The 18866-nt window shown below is 34.1% G+C and overlaps 1 protein-coding gene across 11 annotated transcripts in view; it reads left to right on the top strand.

Moving 5' to 3' along the window:
• Positions 1-18866, top strand: part of LOC128180472 (rho GTPase-activating protein 5-like) — a 42068-nt gene that overhangs the window by 11340 nt on the left and 11862 nt on the right. For 7 of the 11 annotated variants that reach the window (XM_052849092.1, XM_052849013.1, XM_052848808.1 and 4 more), the window contains exons 3-19: positions 1030-1044; positions 1818-2496; positions 3313-3537; positions 3988-4293; positions 4676-4834; positions 5490-5595; positions 6053-6176; positions 6344-6539; positions 9029-9163; positions 9431-9709; positions 10084-10259; positions 13084-13246; positions 13620-13843; positions 14530-14700; positions 15847-15927; positions 17782-17906; positions 18237-18323. In XM_052849092.1, the coding sequence (XP_052705052.1) occupies positions 1030-1044; positions 1818-2496; positions 3313-3537; positions 3988-4293; positions 4676-4834; positions 5490-5595; positions 6053-6176; positions 6344-6539; positions 9029-9163; positions 9431-9709; positions 10084-10259; positions 13084-13246; positions 13620-13843; positions 14530-14700; positions 15847-15927; positions 17782-17906; positions 18237-18323 (3251 nt within the window). The remainder of the gene's footprint in view (positions 1-1029; positions 1045-1817; positions 2497-3312; positions 3538-3987; positions 4294-4675; positions 4835-5489; positions 5596-6052; positions 6177-6343; positions 6540-9028; positions 9164-9430; positions 9710-10083; positions 10260-13083; positions 13247-13619; positions 13844-14529; positions 14701-15846; positions 15928-17781; positions 17907-18236; positions 18324-18866) is intronic. The other 4 variants (XM_052848877.1, XM_052849170.1, XM_052849251.1 and 1 more) reach the window with 4 other exon arrangements.

Here is an 18866-nt window from a genome sequence, read left to right as displayed (position 1 = left end):
TGGTTTTGTCCAGTATACTGTTGGCAAAAATGGTTTATGCTTTATAAAATTCAAACACAGTTGTCTGGCTCTTGGCCTTACGACAAATGGAGTTATGATAAGTTGAGCCAGATCCTGCTATGATATAAGTCCTTGGTGTTAGGGTTCTCTTGTCCCGGGTAAGGATCCACTCCAGGCCACTGTGGATAAAGCCAGTACCTTCCATTGTAACTATTGAACACTCTTTCCACTGAGTGGACTGTTCCTTTCATAGGACTATGAACTGGAACTATAGACAGTTCCTAACCACTGTGGTTGTAAACAATTCATTCCACTCTGACAATTGACAGATCGTTCCATTGAGACTTAAAACAAATCCTTCCATTGGGACTATAGTTTGTTCCTTCAACTGTAAATATACGGGTAGACTTATCTTCAAATGTGACAACTGATAGTTCGCTTCCCTTGAGCCATAGACAGATCCTGCCTATCTGATAACAATAGACAGTGCCTTTTTTCAAACAGAAGTTTTCTCCACTTGGAGAAGACATAATTCCACTTGTACCATAGCCATTTAGTTTAACTTGGACTTAAAGCTGTGAACGGTTCCTTCTACTGAGATAAGCATAGATAGTTCCTTCCACTAGGGCCATGGAGCTAACGGAAACCCAGCTTTTAATTTTGACAAGTGGTTAACAGTATGAAAGGAAATGCAGTATTCTGTCTGTTGATTTCAAGATAATCTTATCAGTTTTAGATAGTGTTACATCTAGCATAGTTTTATGTATGCTGTCTAAATCATATCAATATGCTATAAAAATAAATTGTATTTTCATCAATATCATTTCGCCAATACTAAAATTTCTTTTATGATAAACATGCAGATAATTTGTTAACAGTAATGGACAAACTCTTAAAACAAGTATTAATCTGCCTTGTTTTATAGCAATCTACTGACAAAAGAAAAGCACCTAAACAATTAGTGTAATATGCTGAAAACCTGATAAAACTCTTATTTGTTAGCTTTATGTTGTATGTATTGCATTTCAGCTTGGACATATGGTGGTATGTTGTTCAAATAATACAGAAATGATGAACTTGTCTCACTTTCAGCAAACTCATAAAAATTGTCATTCAAAACAATACCTTTCCTAAAATCTTTAGTATTTCATTTGTCAAAAATGACTGATTTTAATATTTCAAAAAGGTACACAAAATCAAAATTTCTTTCATTCATCGGCATGCTGCTGTGGATTGAACATTTTCTCTAGATTTTTTTCTTTGAATTTGTTAAATATAATTGTTTTGAAGAAACAAATAGAGACATATTGTGCCAGAGAAGTTAAGCCCTCTTCCTCTCTCACCTCAAGTGACTGTACGATCTGGGGCTGAAATAATTACACTGCTTCAAACATCATCTTTTTGGTGAATTCGGAACCAGAATTTCTTCTGTTTCAACACTAAACATGCTGTCGTTGTCAATCAAACTTCTTATTGGTGTAGAAATCAAAATGCTCGTGTTTTTTTTTTTCTGATAACGTTTCTCTTGTGACTGCATGTTCATGTTGAGAGCAAAAAGGTTTTTTTGCTCAAGATTCTCCTCAATTTCTGAATGGTAGCATCAGTACTTCTGAATCAATGTTCTAATCAAAATGTCTTCTACAGAAATCAAGGTCAAATTTGACTATGTATATGTGATGACTTTTCTTTGTTATTTTTAATTTCAATTTATTAAATTTTTTGCTTAACCAATTAAGGGCCCTCCAGGGGCAACAAAGATAGTTTATCAATATAAACATGCACACAATGTCATACTCATGTAAAACACTATGTTGTAGGAATGGAAACAGACAGTGCCTATGAGCAGAAACTGATGCCAGAAGGGAAGTTGAACATTGATGGGTTTATTTGTTGTTTTGATGTCAGTAAGGTTTCCCAGACAACCATGGTGCACCAAGTAGATTTTGTTACTACCTTGTTGAATGCAGCCATGAAAACTAAGAAACCTATTGTTCTGGTCACGACCAAGAATGATGATGCAGACAAAAGGTACTTACAGGAAGTTGCAAAAATCGCAGCCCGAAAGGATTACAAGGGCAACATTCCCATCGTCGAAACTTCTGCTCACAAAAATGTCAACGTGGAACAAGCTTTCTTAGTGCTTGCTCATATGATGGACAAGAACAAGCGCCGACCAATTATCACCCCTTACATTGATGCTTTTAAACAGCGTCAAGAAATTGAAGAAGTAGCAATCGAAGCATATAAAAATCTGTTACGCATTCATGTGACAGACCCCAAGGCTGTGTTTAAATCATACCTTAGGAAACTGGAGAAAGAACCAGATTTTAACCATTATGTTGAACTCTTAGGAACTGAAAATGCAAAGAAATTGTTTCGTCAGCATGCGAGACAGTTACGCGAGGACCAGATCAGAAAAAGGGAACAAATATTTTCTACGAGGCTGCCAGATTTGATTCAACGGTTTTTACCTGATTTAGAAACCATTGGAAACAGGTGTGCTTATTATGATTCAAATTGCTCTAATGTTAGGTATATAACAAATATGTCAAATGTTTATAAAATTCTCAGACAATGCAGTTACTTTTATCCAGATCATTGGGTATTTCATACATTTCTGCAAAGTTTAAGCTAATATTTATCATAATTACAGATTAAAAAGAAATGTTTTAAAGGAATTTATATTAAAATTCTTGTGCCTACTTGAACTACTGCATTTTGAACAGCAGAGTTAAAAGTGAAATGTTACATTATAAGCAATAGAAGGTTGATTACCGGGTATGACATGAACATAAATACTAAAGAAAGTTACTGTGGAATCATTAAATTTCGTGGGGGCCAATATACGTGGATGGCTTAAATTTTACAGGTTCGTGGGGACGTAATATCGTGTATTCTTATATATCTACAGAAGGAAATATGACTTTATTACCCTAATTTATCAATTCGTGGAGGATGCTATTTCGTGGATGAGAGGTACCCACGAATTCCACAAAAATTGAGCCACCACGAAATCTAATGATTCCACAGTAATCTGAAAATGCATTGGTTAAAATACAGTAATTTAAAGAAAAGTATTCACATTACTGCATCAAACATGAATTTATCAGAACTTGTATTTTTTGACACTTGATATAGTTGAAATATCAATAGAATTTTTTATAGAATAAAAACTGTAAATCAAATTGAACATATGTTTTATTGATCAAATATATCAAGTGGATGAGACACAAGTTCTAAAAGAAGCTGAAATAGTTAGATTTGACTTGAGGGTCAGAGCATGATGATGACATCCTATCTTCTTTGTCTCAGGTCGTGGAGTGCTTGTCAGAAATACATCAAAGATCACAAAGACTTCAACCACTACTTTGTGGAGGTGTGTAAGCCGGGGGAAGGGGAAACCTGGAAGATGGTGCCCAAGTTCATTGATAACTACAATGAGACGAGGACGCCGTTTGACATCTTGAGCTCGCCCGAGGGAGAGGCTGTGTACCAAAAGCATCTCAAGCAGCTCCAAGAGGCGCACAAGAAAATCCAGTAAGAGCCAATGTGTATAGGACTAGCTAAAAGTGTTCTAATAATTGGACAATGATCTTTGTATTGGGTTACTCTCAGCTTCTTGCATTTTCAATAGCAGATAAGATACTTTTTATTTGTAATTGCTAGAGTTAGGCTTTTAAGGGATTTTTTTAAACTGAATACATACTTGCTGTTATGTTTTAAATCAGACATCCTTAAATCCCTCCACTTAACTTTTAAATAAGAAAGTTACATGGGTTAATTTCTGGCTAGACATTGTCTACTCAGTGAGGATTCTGATTCTGATTTCAGAAATCAGAAACAATATTTAAGCCAAATTAAGGGACATTGTGGTAAAAGTTTCTTTACAAAATGTCAATGCATTTTGCTGCCTCTCTATGAGTAATGCTAAGAACAATAAAGATGAGTTGCTAGATGGTCAGTTCATTTTGAACTTATTGATTCCAGACTGATGCAACAGTTCAAAAAGCTTCTGTCAGAGACCCCTCAGGTGACCCCCGGGGCCACCCTAGAGGACACCTATCTGTTGTTTGTGGGCAAGGACTGCTACATTGGGCTGTCCCAGGCGGAGCGGGACGACGTGTTTGATGACTTCCAGGAAGACCTGAAGTACCAGGTGAAGCATGAGCTTCACGAGCTGCTGTGGGAGAGGACGGCCACCTTCATACAACAGAGGATGCAGCCCAACTCCTCCCACAAACTCACACAGGATGATCTCAACAGCATCAAGGCCGAAATCGAGAAGGACCCCAGGTAAGGGCTTCAATGGGTTCTTGATTCATGTACTGTGGAAGAATTGTACCTGAATACATTCAGAGTTCTGAATATATTACTCTTGTCTATAAAGTTACCACCTGACAAAAATAAAACCTAGCATTAGTATTGAAATTCTAAATATTTGTATAAGATGAATTGTGTATTCAAAAATTAAGTTTTGATAAATCTGAAGATTTTGGATAGTCCACAATATTTGATATGTTAAATAAAGAAAAATGGGTTTGGAATGATCCAAGATGTTTGATGCCTTTTCTGGATAATGTTTGATATCTATTCTATCTGTATAAACAAGTACAAACAAGATGTTTGGTGTCTTTTTTTGGATAATGTATGATATTTGTTCTATCTGTATAAACAGGTACCGTCGGCTGGACAAGATGGAGGATGAGCGTGACGTGATCCTGATCAACCACCTCGGGTTCTTGGAGTGTCCCTCCAGCGAGCAGTGCTACTACAAGGAGCTGTGTGCCGAGACTCAAGTGCAATCAGTATTAGAGACAGCTGCCAAGACAGTCAAGTGAGTCACATTCGTTAAAGACAGCTGTCTAGATTGTCAAGTGAGTCACATTCGAGTGCATTCAGTGTTAGAGATAGCTGCCAAGACAGTCAAGTGAGTCACATTCGAGTGCATTCAGTGTTAGAGACAGCTGCCAAGACAGTCAAGTGAGTCACATTCGAGTGCATTCAGTGTTAGAGACAGCTGTCAAGGTTGTCAAGTGAGTCACATTCGTTAGAGACAGCTGTCTAGATTGTCAAGTGAGTCACATTTGAGTGCATTCATTGTTAGAAACAGCTGTCAAGACAGTCAAGTGAGTCACATTCGTTAAAGACAGCTGTCAAGATTGTCAAGTGAGTTAGACTCAAGTACAAACAGTATTGGAGATAGCTGTCAAGATTGTCAAGCTAGTCGGCACAGTGCTGTTGTCTTGTTGCAATGCATTACATTTACCATAACAGTTCAGTCTAGAAAACTTGTCTGATTGCAGGGCGATTACCTTGGTTATTACATCAAAAGACATGGTGACTTTGTCCAGAAAGTTAGCAATGTTGCATGCTTCTATATTTTTCAGTATTCATTGTCATATACATGTTGCTTTATTCACAAACAAAGACCCTGGAAAATGTAAATATTAAAGAATAGTGATGAATAATACCTGTGTTGTTTATTGTAGTCGATCATCAAACAGAATATCAGCTGTTTCTGAAAAGGAATGTCCACTGAATTTAGTCCTCCTGGGAAATGAAGATCTAGCCAATAAACTTCTAAAGCAAATTAGGGTAATTACCAGAATTAATATAATTTTAGTTTGTGGAATAAATACAAGATTGATGTTTGCATATTGTGAATGAACTATCAGCACATTGGTCATAGATTATGAAAATTTGGACAATTTAAAAATAATCATTTAGTAATAAATTGCAAATAGATTCATAAACAGTCTACAGTTTGTTTTATGCTGTGTTAGGTTTGTTTTTGTGACTTCAGTCGAGAGACAGTGTCATTGAGTGAATTATAATATGGATGGTATGTTCTATGTGAGAATGAGCATGTTGGTTTTCTCCCATAACCATCATAATGCAGCTCAGAGTGACTCCAGAAGAGTCTATAGGATATGTATGGCATTTTAGAGAGTTTTTGGTTCATTAATAACAGAATTGTATAGGTCTGACTCTTAATACTAAGTACTTATTATAGAGTTTCCAGGTTGTGATAGCTGGTATTGTTTGTTTGCAGGAAATGTTTGAACACGACCTGTTCCAGTATAATGACACCATATACCAGGTCGATTATCGTCCAATCGGGGAAGATGTAAGCCTGGAACAGAATGCTTTCCAGACTGCAGAGTTTAAGCCAAATGGTAAAACCCAACTTAGATCCTGGACATTGGCTCAGTGTTTCCATTAAGAATATAATCCATTTACCAACACTTTAGTAGCATATACACCAGTTGAGGCTTGATTTTTCTGTCTTTAAAAATATTTTGGGGATAAATATCAAAATAACATTTTTAAACTTCTTTTCCAGGTTGTTTATGTATGTATAAATCTGAATCCTCGCTCAATTATATTGCCTCAAGTCTGGAGACCGTTCTGACTGCGGATGTACCGGAGGAAGAAAGCCTGCGTAATCTGCCAATTGTCATCATCCATGAGTACGACCCCCAGCTATCGGAGAAAGACAGCATGAAACTCAGTCAGAAAGGACAGGACCTCGCCAGAAAGTATGGCTTTAGGCTGAAACTTTTGATTAACATTTGTTCACTCCTACATCATATCAATGTCAGTTTTTCTTTTGTATACTCTGACTTCAGTTTTTATCTCACCTGAGCTGAAAGCTCATCAAGTGTGCTTTTCTTATCACCTTTTGTCCGTCGTCCTTCCTTAAACTTCCTCTCTAAAACCACTTGGCCAATTTCAACCAAATTTGGCACAAAGCATCCCTATAGAAAGGTAATTATAAATTGTAGAAATGAAAGACCGATCTTTATTTAAAACGGAGAAAACCTCGAAACTGTAGAAAAAAGGGGGTGCATTTTAAAAAATCTTCTTCTCAAGAACTACTGAGTCAAATTCAACATAATTTTGCATAAATAATCCTTATGGAAAGGAAAATATAAATTGCAAAAATTATCGGCGAATTCTGTTTCAAATTTGAGTAATTTACGAAAATAAAAATTCAGAGATAATTGATGTCAATCAGTTTATAACTTCAGGTTCAGTATTCCATATCGAAAACAAAAGTTTCAATGTATAAGGCAGCCATGTTTGAATGTTGACGCATGACAAACGGGTCAAACTGACAAAGATGAATTTGCTTGTTGTGCAACAGTTTACGTGCGAAGGGATACTTGAAACATGCTAAATATATTTGTGCAGATTTCGTGAAGTGAATTGAAGTTAAATCTTTCAATGCATTGACATTTTCACTCGTGATCGAGGTTTTACGTTGTTTTGAATTTCGTTTCTGCTACGTATCGAATCAAATATAGACTTTGGTAAATCAGACAATTAATTGTTTACCTGCACAAAATGAGCAAAATCTGATACACTAACAACATGTTATATTATAAATACTATACATTCTATTGGTAATTCGCTACGATCTCTACGTTATGGTTGATTATAATGCAACGTGTTTTGTTAAGATGCCCTGCATTTTCAGTCTAAATGGAGATTGTTTTTGCTGCTAGAAATATATAGGCATATATATATATTATGAAAAATAAATTGTGCTCCTTCTTTGTTTTAGTGCATGTTTCTTCTGTTTTAATTGTTTACAATTTTCTCTTTACTAACCATATTCAGCTGTGTCAAGTGTCAATTATAAGCAAGATACAGAGCTTTGCTCACAGAACTAAGGCCATGTTTTTGTTCATTCTGGATAGGAAATACCAAGTTTAAAAATCTTAAGTTGAATGTAAATAACTCTTGTGAACAAAAAATTGACTCAAACCAAGCAGAATTGTGAGTTCTGTATCTTGCTTATAATTCTACGATTGACGATGAAATTTTGATTTATCACTAGAAATGTCTCACTAAACGTTAAATACTTTTACAGAAAAATTAAAAGGATATGCTGTAACAACTTTTTTGGGCCCCCTTCTTATACGATGAATCTACACCAACTTTCAGACACAATTTAATTAAAACGACCTCTTTAAAACAGTTTAAAACATTACTGTTACGGGGATAAATGTATTATCTCTATTCTTAAGAAAAAATTACCGCGGAAAATCATCTTGATTTGTAGCCATTTGTTAACATTGATTTTGAATAAAGATGAAAATAAAGGGTGGGCCTTAGTAAAATAAAGCGATTATGCCTGTGAATACATTGCAGTCTGAGGCTCATTGAGAGGGGGGGGGGTCTAGACCTTATCAGAAATCTTGACAAGCAAAAAAAAAAAAAAAAAATTTTGAGTACGGCTATGTCTAACTTTGCAAAAAAAAAAGTGAAGGGGGGACCCCCCTCCCCCTCCACCCAGTTCCGACGCCTATGCATTGATTATACATGTAATAGCTCTTTAATATATCACATGACTACATTTTTCGTTTGAGTGTATTCATCCATGGAGTGAGTAAGGTTATAAAAGGTAGCACGAGTTCACGCCTGGTAAACAACAATTGTTTATAATGCGGAAGACCAATTAAATTTTTGAATGTTTTTAATTTGAGCGCCTTGAGGTACAATTTTCCTCTTTCACATATAGGAATTTTTTTCTAATAAAATACAATAACTAGCTAGTACAATGTAGTTGAAGATGAATATGTACCTATATGCATATTCTCATATAATTTGATTGTTTTATAAAGTGAGGGGGCAGAACTAAAATAAAGGGAATTGGAAGTTAAGAGTGTACCCGTACCAAAAATTTAGTTTAATATCTTGCATAGGATCTTATTTTTGGTATAAATGGTATTTCATTAGGGTACAATGTCAATTTTTGTACATTTTTGGATACAGTTTATTTTATGGTATTTTTTTTCTACCGAGGGGCCAAATGGCACAATATCCGTTGAACACCCATATAAGCCATTGTTGCTCAGGTGAGCGATGTGCCCCCATGGGCCTCTTGTTATCTATTATGGTGTGTTTGTTTATCAATGTAATTTATTACATGTGTATTTCAAAATTGTGATTTGGTTTACTTTCTTTTTGGAATGTATTACATGTAATATCACTATGACATATTGAACTTGTTTGATTTCAGAATGAATTGTGATTTTGTATACATTCCTGAGGAAAACAACCCTGAGAACATGCTCCTGATACAGGTAGAGGACGCTCTCCTAGCCCTGGTCCGAACGTCCAATGGATTCAATCTACAGCTAGAACCTCAGCTAAGGTAAGTCTTGTTGTATGTAAGGCCGAGGTTCACAAGTACTAGTAACTGTCACATTGGATGTATTAAAATCATTGAAAAGGGATACTGGTAAGAGAATATCATGCAACAATTTTTGTGATAAATGACAAAGCTTTTTGTTTAATTTACTACAGGAACGACTTTAACGTCTGAGAAGGTGTCGAAAATATCTTTTTTATCTTAACTGTCATTGATTTAGATGAAGTTGAACTAAAAATGCTTTGTACATGGAATATGCTTTTATTTCAGAATTGCAATGTGTATTATGTGTGGTGAGGACTTCAGTGTGGATATTCCTATGGGCCCCGTTCTGAACAGCAACGCCACCTATGTAGATGTAGAAACAGATCTCTCCGTATCCCTAGAGCTGGAGTTAGAAAGTACATCTGATGGGAGCAAACAGAAAGTAGAAGTTTGCGTGGGGTCCTACCATAATTTTATCACCCGAGTATTTCGGGATGAGGAGGAGTTTCAAGGTTTTATTCTAGTCTACAGTCCTGTACGACAGGCCTCGTTTGCTGCAATGAAGTAAGTTTAGTCACAAGTTGGACCTTCTGCTGTTATCTTTTGTGTGACGTTTTCCTACTGCAAGATGATAACAATTGCAAATGTGTATAAGCTTTTCTCATTATAAGACCATAAGAAACTGCTCCTTATTACACAGAGGGAAATTACTCTCTCTCTTTAATAGGTATCATTGTACAAGCAAAATTGTACCTTAATTTACACTTGTGATAACTATTACAGTGTCTTCGGACTGCAGTTGTTGTACCAAAATTATTATTTTATTAACTATGTCACTCAAGTTTGGCAACTTATACTTTCAAACACAGAACTTTCATGCAAAAAAATTTGGTTCTTTTTTCATTCAGAAAACTTATGACTTTCTTTTTCGTTTTCAGAGCATATGCAGATAATTTGCGGAACTTATTTTCCATAATGCCTTTGATGATTATTGCTGTCAAAGATCCACTCACTCGAACTTCTTACCAGAAGGAATTAATAACAGCTGGGGAGATAACAGCTGAGGACTTAGTAGCGGAGTTCAGACTCACCACTCAAGACTTCAAGAAACAAGGTAAATTCCTGTACCATAATAACTGGTGCAAAGTACTGTTAGGTCAAGGTGAGGATTCACAGTTATACACTTTTTAAAGACCAGTGCGTTTTTAACAACACAGGTAACAGGTATTCAGTATACTTGAAAAGGGGGGGTGTAACATCCAGATTTGTCATTTATGGGTAGATATTGTAAACAGGATCAGTTTTTACATTCAACTTTATGGGTTATAAAACACCCACAAATGTCTACTTTACTTAAGATATTACAATATTTTTCTCCATTGATATACAACAATTGTGTTAAAGAAATGTAAGAGTGTAAAACAAATATGGCCTAGACAAACTATACATATTTTGGAAAGCTGGAGAAAACGTACCTAAGAAAAAACGTACCCAGGAGAAAACGTACCCAATTCCTAGGGAACGGTATCTCCAAGATAAGGTACTTTTCTCCTAAGATTACCATAATTGATACCGTAATCAGGTGAATATAATACGCAGTAGTGTACAATACGCACCCCCCACTTTGGGCCTGAAAATGGTGAAAAAAAGCTTGTTGGGATGTATAATACGCATCAAAAAAATTGACCAAACGGTAATCCTGAGTATCAACAAAGCAGTTTTACTTTGTATGCACGCTCAACTTCATCGCGGGAATATGCTACCGGAAATAAGAAAAACACAATATTTTCTTAGATACGGATTTATTGTAACTAATACATCGTGGTAATATCTTTATTTCGTAATCAATGTTTTAATAGACCTAGTATTAAATATTCTACCGTAAATAAAATCAACTACTATTAACAAGCGTGATATAATTGTTTAGTCATTACAATCCCTGTGAAGTGAAAAACGGACGATGTACAGGTATGGAGATAACGGACCTACATGTAATTAAATTCTTAAATGACTCCGATCAAAGCGATCAATTAGAGGCCTGGAACATAATAAAATATATGCACAAATAGTTGTGTTGTGTTTAGTACACATAGCCTAAGGGGGTGTCTGAGATACCCAAGGTGTCAAGCGCTAGCGGTGGGGAACCACAACTGTTTCAATGGCTTCAATTAACGGAATAGGTTATAGAATCATTTATATTCATAATTATTTGCAATAAATTAATTAGCATTAAATGAAAATGGTTAAAAATGAGCCAAATGATGTGTAAGCTGTTTTCAAAGATCGGCGTCAAATAGCACGTGGCCATCCAAGTCCGCATTCTATTAATAACAGCTGTAATGGCGGCGTACACGGAGATAAAGAATAGGCAGTTCAAATTAATTTTTAAAGGCCATTTTGAAACAGTTTATTTATTAACAGACTTAAAGTGTACATTTTCTTTAATTACATGCTATAACAATGATTTCCTAAAGGGGTCACATAGTAATATATATGTGATAATGAAGGAATATTACGATGTATAGCGGGGTATCAGTTCTGTCTGTGAACAGCATAGGTAATACGGCAGTATGATACCCCGTGCTTCAGCTAGGAAAAAATATGCCCAAATCCTATAGGGATGTATATTACGCACCCCTTTCTGAAGGTAAAAAATGCTGGGAAAAAAGTGCGTATTATATTCACCGGATTACGGTAGTTTTAATAAATATTTTGGGAAGCAACAAAACAAATTAATCAATAAACATTGTATTATTTGTTTGTTTTTTTTTAAATACAAAATTATGTGCATTAACTAATTAGACAAAGAACTGCGAATGCTAACGCCCGTTTCCCTCCTACATTTTACATCCAAATATTTCGGAATTTCTGTCAGATATTCAAAAACTAAGTTTTCTACTAAAAAGTATAATCAAATCCTAATCAATTTATATCAAAATAAAATGTGTAATCAAATTATTTATTTTTAAACAAAAGTTTTGCTAATGCGGGGTGTAAAAAAATTTCATTGAAACCGGTCTCTATGAGTGAGGAAAATTTTATTTAGCGGCCAATATGTGCATAAAAACTTAATAATAACATATTTACGTATATATTAAAGTAAAATTTCATTTTAATTCATATCTGTTAATAAGTTTTCGAAAATTTACAAAGCAAAATTTTTTTTGGGAATGTATTTCGGTGTGTAGACATATGTTCCCCCCCCCGTGAAACAACAAACCCTTTGGTAAAAATATGCTAAATAACAATAATTAAAACCCCTCAAAAGGAATTTTTGTTTCACGGGGGGGAATGATTTTTTAAAAAACATTTCCGTTGTTTTCTATTATGAAATGAGCTATTTTAACCCAAAATACAAAGTTATCTCTCTTTGTTTGACCAAATCATTTATATTTAATGAAAATATACATAAATGTTTACATTATTATAAAGAAATTAACTTTAATTAGACAACTTTCAAAAAATGACTTTTAGTTAGGCGGCTAGACAATGCTATCGTTCGCAGTCCTTTAATGTTATATACATCTGCACAAACATCGGCAGAGCAGTTTAATAAGTTGGCAATTAATCCATCAGAAAGGAAATCGTTAGAAAAATAGTTTTGATTGCAATATAATTTAGAGAATTTAATGATGAGTATCTCAAAAAGTCGACAGCATGTTTTTTGGTACCAGTATTCAACCGACTCTTACCACTCATATAAAAAAATTGCTATTATTAAATCAATATTTCTATAAAATTCATTTATTCCACTTTATTTATGCTGTTAAATAGTATTTAAAACTATTCAACATTATGTTTTTGATTTTTCTTGGGTGCATTTTCTCAAATAGAGCATGTACCTATGTTTTCTCCAAGAAAAAACGTTTTCTCCTGATACTATATTTGGTTTTTTATGTTACAATTAGTGATGTATATGCACGTGTTTATTTTTGCAGCCAATGTGTACCTGCCCTTCATGAAGGAGGCTTGGAACAAGCGAGATCAGCATGAGTCTATATACTCTGACCCCAATAGTCCCCCCTACGACACCAAGTTGGACATGAGGCCCCCCGCGCCCCTCCCCGACTCCTTCCCCACCACCAACAGTAGCAGTAATAGGTACACAAAAGATTATAAAACAGAAATATCTGTATGCTAACGGACCCAGTAAACATTAACAGGGCTAGGGAGCAGTGAAGGTTTTATGTAACTTAGTGCCATGATAAAGTTATTAATGAAAGAAACATAACTCCTACAACACTCTTTTTTTCTATAGTCAAAGAAGTAATAAAAGTTACATCATTTCTACAAACAATACAATATCACTACAAACAATACAATATCACTACAAACAATAAACAATACAATATCACTACAAACAATACAATAACACTACAAACAATACAATATCACTACAAACAATACAATATCACTACAAACAATACAATATCAATTGATAGGATTTTATTTGTACCTGGTTTTTTCGCCGCAGCCAAAGTACAGAGGACAGTCTGGATGTGAAAGAGACGCAGTACTCTCATGAACCGATCTATGACAAGCCTTTCACGCACCATCACCCCTCAGACGGTGAGCATGAGAGGCCTTACTCGACCACGCCCCCACCCAGACCCACTAGTCCTCCCAATGGAGAGCTGCCCAGCCGAGACCAGCTGGTCAAGCCCAGCATGTTAAGGAAGAACAGAGGATCTAATGCAGGTAACTGTCGTATACCCTTATTGTTCCACACCTGAGGTTTATTTGAAGTGCTCTTGAGTGAAGACTTTCTATAACTCTTCAGATGCTTTGTCTCTTTGTATATCATGGTTGGTTTTGTGTGTTACAATCAAATTGTAATGTTAAGTGAATTTTTTTTTTGTGTAATATTTAAATGTGTATCTATTTAAAAATATTCACAGATATGCCTGAATTATTTACTTTTTTGAAAGTATCGGTTTGAAAAATGGATAATATATGTATATGTTAATTTGCATTTTGGGAATTCAGTTCTTCTCCCATGAGTAGTTTTTGGACTGAACAGATATATAATGTACATGAATATAATGATCATATATTTTAAACATTACTAATACAACATTTACTAAAAATTGACAAATTTCATACTGCTTGCTTCTCAAAGCTATAAATAGTTAATGAAGAAATAATGAAGGCATTTACTTGCAATCCTCTGGAAGGACAAGTTGATTCAACTGAAGTCAGTATTTTGAAGGCTTTTACTTCTAAGTAAATACTGAAATGTGTGGCATTCATATTTTGCTTAATAATCAATTAGTAAAAACCTAAACAAAATCTGCCAGGCATCCATGAAGTAGTCGCCTTACCAAACAGATGTAATACATACATAGTACTATTTTGATAACTATCCATTATTATGTGATTTGTAGTGGGATACCACCGGGAAGTGTTTCGCAGGTCTTTTCCTGTAATCGAAACTGATTCATTACGCTTGATAAGTTACAAGAGTCTGGAACAGCCGGACTCTGAGAGCACTCAGAGTCCATTTCAGTTTAGGAAATCTTGTAGTATGAAACTTGTGGTCAAGGACAAAGAGCCAGGTGATTTGGTATTGTGATCAGCTGTTTTTGCTTTTGTTCAGTTTAGGTACAACGGGTTTGAGAAATTATGCTCAGTTGATTTTATTTATTTCTCTCCCCAACTTTGAATATCATCATGCTTTGTAGAAATTTTCATGTCTGTTTTCCTTAGTGTATTCAAAGTTAAAGCAAAGGTTCAATGTGAAACGTTTCATTTCTTTGCAAAGACTCTAAAATTCATAGCAATTAGTATTTTTCATCAATCTCTAATATATAAGGAGAGGGGTTTGGTTAGGCAAATTTTTACACAATTATCCAGGTTTGATATTACATGTATTTCATTACAACAGGGCAAATATTCTTTATATTTTCTTAACATTCCTGGATACCAAACTAACATTTTTTTTAATTTTGATTTGTGAATAAAGTATGAAGAATAGAATAGAATACATTTTAAAGATGAAAACAACTTTGAAATTTATTGAGCTGAGTATCTAAGAATCATATTTTGGGGATAAGGTTTTGTTGTTAGTTTTATCAAAATATGCTTGCTAATAATTTTAGGAATTATTCATATTTAGAAAAGATGAAATAAATTATTGTGTAATAAACAAATGAAAGAAAGAAAGAAGTGAAAGAAAACAAGGCCAAAGAGAAAGGGGTCATGGTCATCAATGAAAGTAGTTCACATCAATTCCACCCTGTCTTAGTTTTATTTTTGTTTTCACTGCTTGCTTAAGGTTGATTTCCTGTGGAGTATTGTTTTCTGATTTCCCGTGTTTTATTCAGTAGTTCCTTGGTTATTATGTGTTTAGATTTTTTTCTCAGATTCACTGCATTTTTTAATGCATAGAGATTTGAAGTGTACATGTATTTGGTCGTCTATATTTTCTGTTTAATGACTCAAAAAAATATTGTAGTGTAAAAATGTCTCTGTTGTATTGATAATTTAATCATAGACATTTTAAATTTCCTTATCATTATACAGCAAGTCTTTTGATTTGAATAAAAAAAACTTTAACCCACCAAAAATGATTACTGAAATAACATTAATATCTACTTATTACGGAATTATACATGCATGATAAGAATAGATTAGGAGAAAACGAAAACCAACATCTCTTCATCTTCAGTTGATAGTATCTGAATGTTTTCTTTCCCCCAAAGCATGGGCACTAAATGAACCTCAGAGACAGAAGAAAGCGTCCACTTTTCCGACCGACGTGCGTCAGTCCGCCCGGGATAATGGTGACTCTGCTTTTGCATTAATGGTGGTTGTTGTATTTAACTGGGCCAGCCTCCATATTCATCTCTCATTGTGACAGCCTCCTCACCCACACACTCTGATCCTATCTCTTTATCTCTGTAATACTATCTTTAAAAGATGTAGAGTAGATAGTTATGTAACTGGCACATGTAATAGTTATGTAACTGGCAATAGTCTATACAAGTTACTAGAAATTTTCATGGTCTTTCATTTTTGAATCAACTTCATATGTTTACTTATTTCAGAATGAAAGTCAATATGAAGATTATATAATAAATAAATGAAAGATTGATAAGGGTATTGAATACTAGGGAAAAACCTCTTTTTTTTCAAAATTAAATGCCAAAAATGGAAATGTCCAGAAATACCTATAGCAAGAAGACAATGTTCCCTTGAGAATGAATTGGAGATTGTATTTTTATTATTTCAGCTTTTTATTCTAGCAAACTAAATTGACACCTGAAACACGCTGTAATGATGATCCTGCTTTTGTAGAATTTGCATGGCTCATTTAATTCGTCATGGAAATTAAAAGATTTTTTTTTTTTGTATAATTACCAGAAACATAATTTTTCACTGTTAGAAATGTAACCTCAAATAATTATTAGAAAAATATCCATATATAGAACTGCAAACCATTATGATTTGTGTATCTTTAATTCAATATTATATCATGAGTTATCCTTTCAGTAGTTAATTTTTTTGAGTATGCACCAAATGTGCATAAAGAAGCACCTATATGGTCCATACACACATACTTATTACAAAGTATATGTTTGTTTCTACACCATAATTATTTTTATTCAGTATATACATGTATATGCTTTCCTTTTGAAATCATTAACTTCATTGATTGAGATCCTCTCAATGTTTTTTGCCCAAGAACTGCCAACAAATAATTTTTTCTAATAATTAAAATGGGTTTAGTAGGTTATTTATTATCAACTCTTAAACACTTGTAAAATATTTATCCTTTACATTGCTGAAAGTTCTGACAGACAGTGTGTACCAATACACTGTTACCAAAACTGTGACAAAGATACAGGTGTGTTAAATACAGGTGTGTTAAATCCTGTGTTGTACACATGTACTTGATCTGGTATCATACAGTAGGTTTTCTGTTTGGTTCAGTATTTTATTTTTAAAAAGTGAATCAATAATTTTATGTACAGCAGAATAAATAGTTTGCAAGACAATCAATTTCATTAATACAATAGAAAAAAAAATTGGATTTTAACTTGATTATTGATTCAGATTTATGTAATATACAATGTTATGTATATGAATTTGATATGATTTGCATTATGGTCTCAAAAAATTATCAACTCTCTCCCTCTCTTTATCATGAAACATTCAATACATTTCAATATAAGAAAAGTAGAGTAGAAAAATGTTGCAAGTAGCTGCATGAATACAGGTACAAGATTAGAGAAAGTAACTTAAAGTGTTTTCATCAAATGAACAGAAATTGCATTGATATTCATTATGTTCAAAGTTCACGTTATTGCATGTGTATTCAACATTTTTATCACTTATTATTGAATGTTGCTTCCAATATGAAAAAATCACATTAACTGCATGTTGATGTAATACTGAATTTTCAGGACAAAACATGTTTTTAATCTTCATATACAACATGTTAATGGTTTACTTCATAGCCAACAAATTGATAGAGATCTTTATTGCATCATCTTGAAATCTTCTCAAATGTATTCTTTCTGATTATATACATGTAGAAGATCTAACTAATATTCAAGTAATTAGTATAGAAACCTCTTATGCTGTTACCGAAATCATGTGTCTCTGTATGTTAACTTTTGTGTTGTAATTGACAGATACTTGGACCGACCCCTCAGCACGGGAATCCACTGGGTCCCAGAATTCCGCGGAGGACACAACCTGGGTGGAGAATGATCTCTATGCAAGAACCTCAACTATCTTAAATGAGTCAGCACTCAAGGTGACAAATTTAGTTTTATCTGATCATTGTGTTATTTCACTCTGTATTTTGTATCAGTTCAATGCAACAATAAATGAAAGGTGTAAATTTTTGTTCAGTTTACCATGAGTGTTCAAAAGTTAACTTTCTCAGGAATTTTTTTTTTTGGGGGGGGGATGTCAGGTAATAAAATAAAAACATTCTTTGCTTAATGATCTATAAGTACTTGTAAAAAAAATTTGAATACTCACAAGTAGAAATTTGAAATATTGGTAGGTTAAAAGCAATGTATTTCATTTTGTCTTGGTTATTAAATCATTCTTTGATTCTGTTGTTATTGTGTTTCAATAGGACTCGCCAAAGAAACCCTTCAAGGGAGATGCTCCCCTGGCTCAGCCAGAACAGGACATTAGTCTGGCTGACTACGGTGTTCCCAAGGTAACAGCTCAGATCAAATTCACCTCTCTTAATGAACAGATGACGAGTGTATAGGGCATCGCCAGAAATTCCTAACAACTCACTCATTAATGTAACAATCAAGAAGAAGATTTAGATTATCTTTGTGATAGACATTCATATTGAGCAGTTCATTTTAGGATTGATTGATGATAAAGATGTACTTTTTTTAACAGATTACCTTTATGTTTTCCCCATTATTTTCAGGCCCAAAATATCAAATGCGCATTATACACCAGTGCTTATTACATTTGACACAAACTTGTTTAATTATTCTAGACGCACTTTACATGGAAATCACTTAATTTTACGTTATTTAAAAGAAAAAAATTAATGTAAATGCATGATGCAGGTTCTTCCCTCATCAGATTTTTTTACAATCAGGATTTACTTTTCTATGATGAAAAAATATATTATCCGTGAAATTAAAAACACCATGAAAGCTTCTAACAGAGGAAATCGAAAAATTTTAAACACATGGAATTAAAGTTAACAGTGTTCCTCTTAGTCTGATGCTATACAGTA

This window comes from Crassostrea angulata, chromosome 1 (genome assembly GCF_025612915.1).
Source record: "Crassostrea angulata isolate pt1a10 chromosome 1, ASM2561291v2, whole genome shotgun sequence".
In the NCBI taxonomy this organism is placed as follows: domain Eukaryota; kingdom Metazoa; phylum Mollusca; class Bivalvia; order Ostreida; family Ostreidae; genus Magallana; species Magallana angulata.
This window is presented reverse-complemented; position numbering and strand designations above follow the sequence as displayed.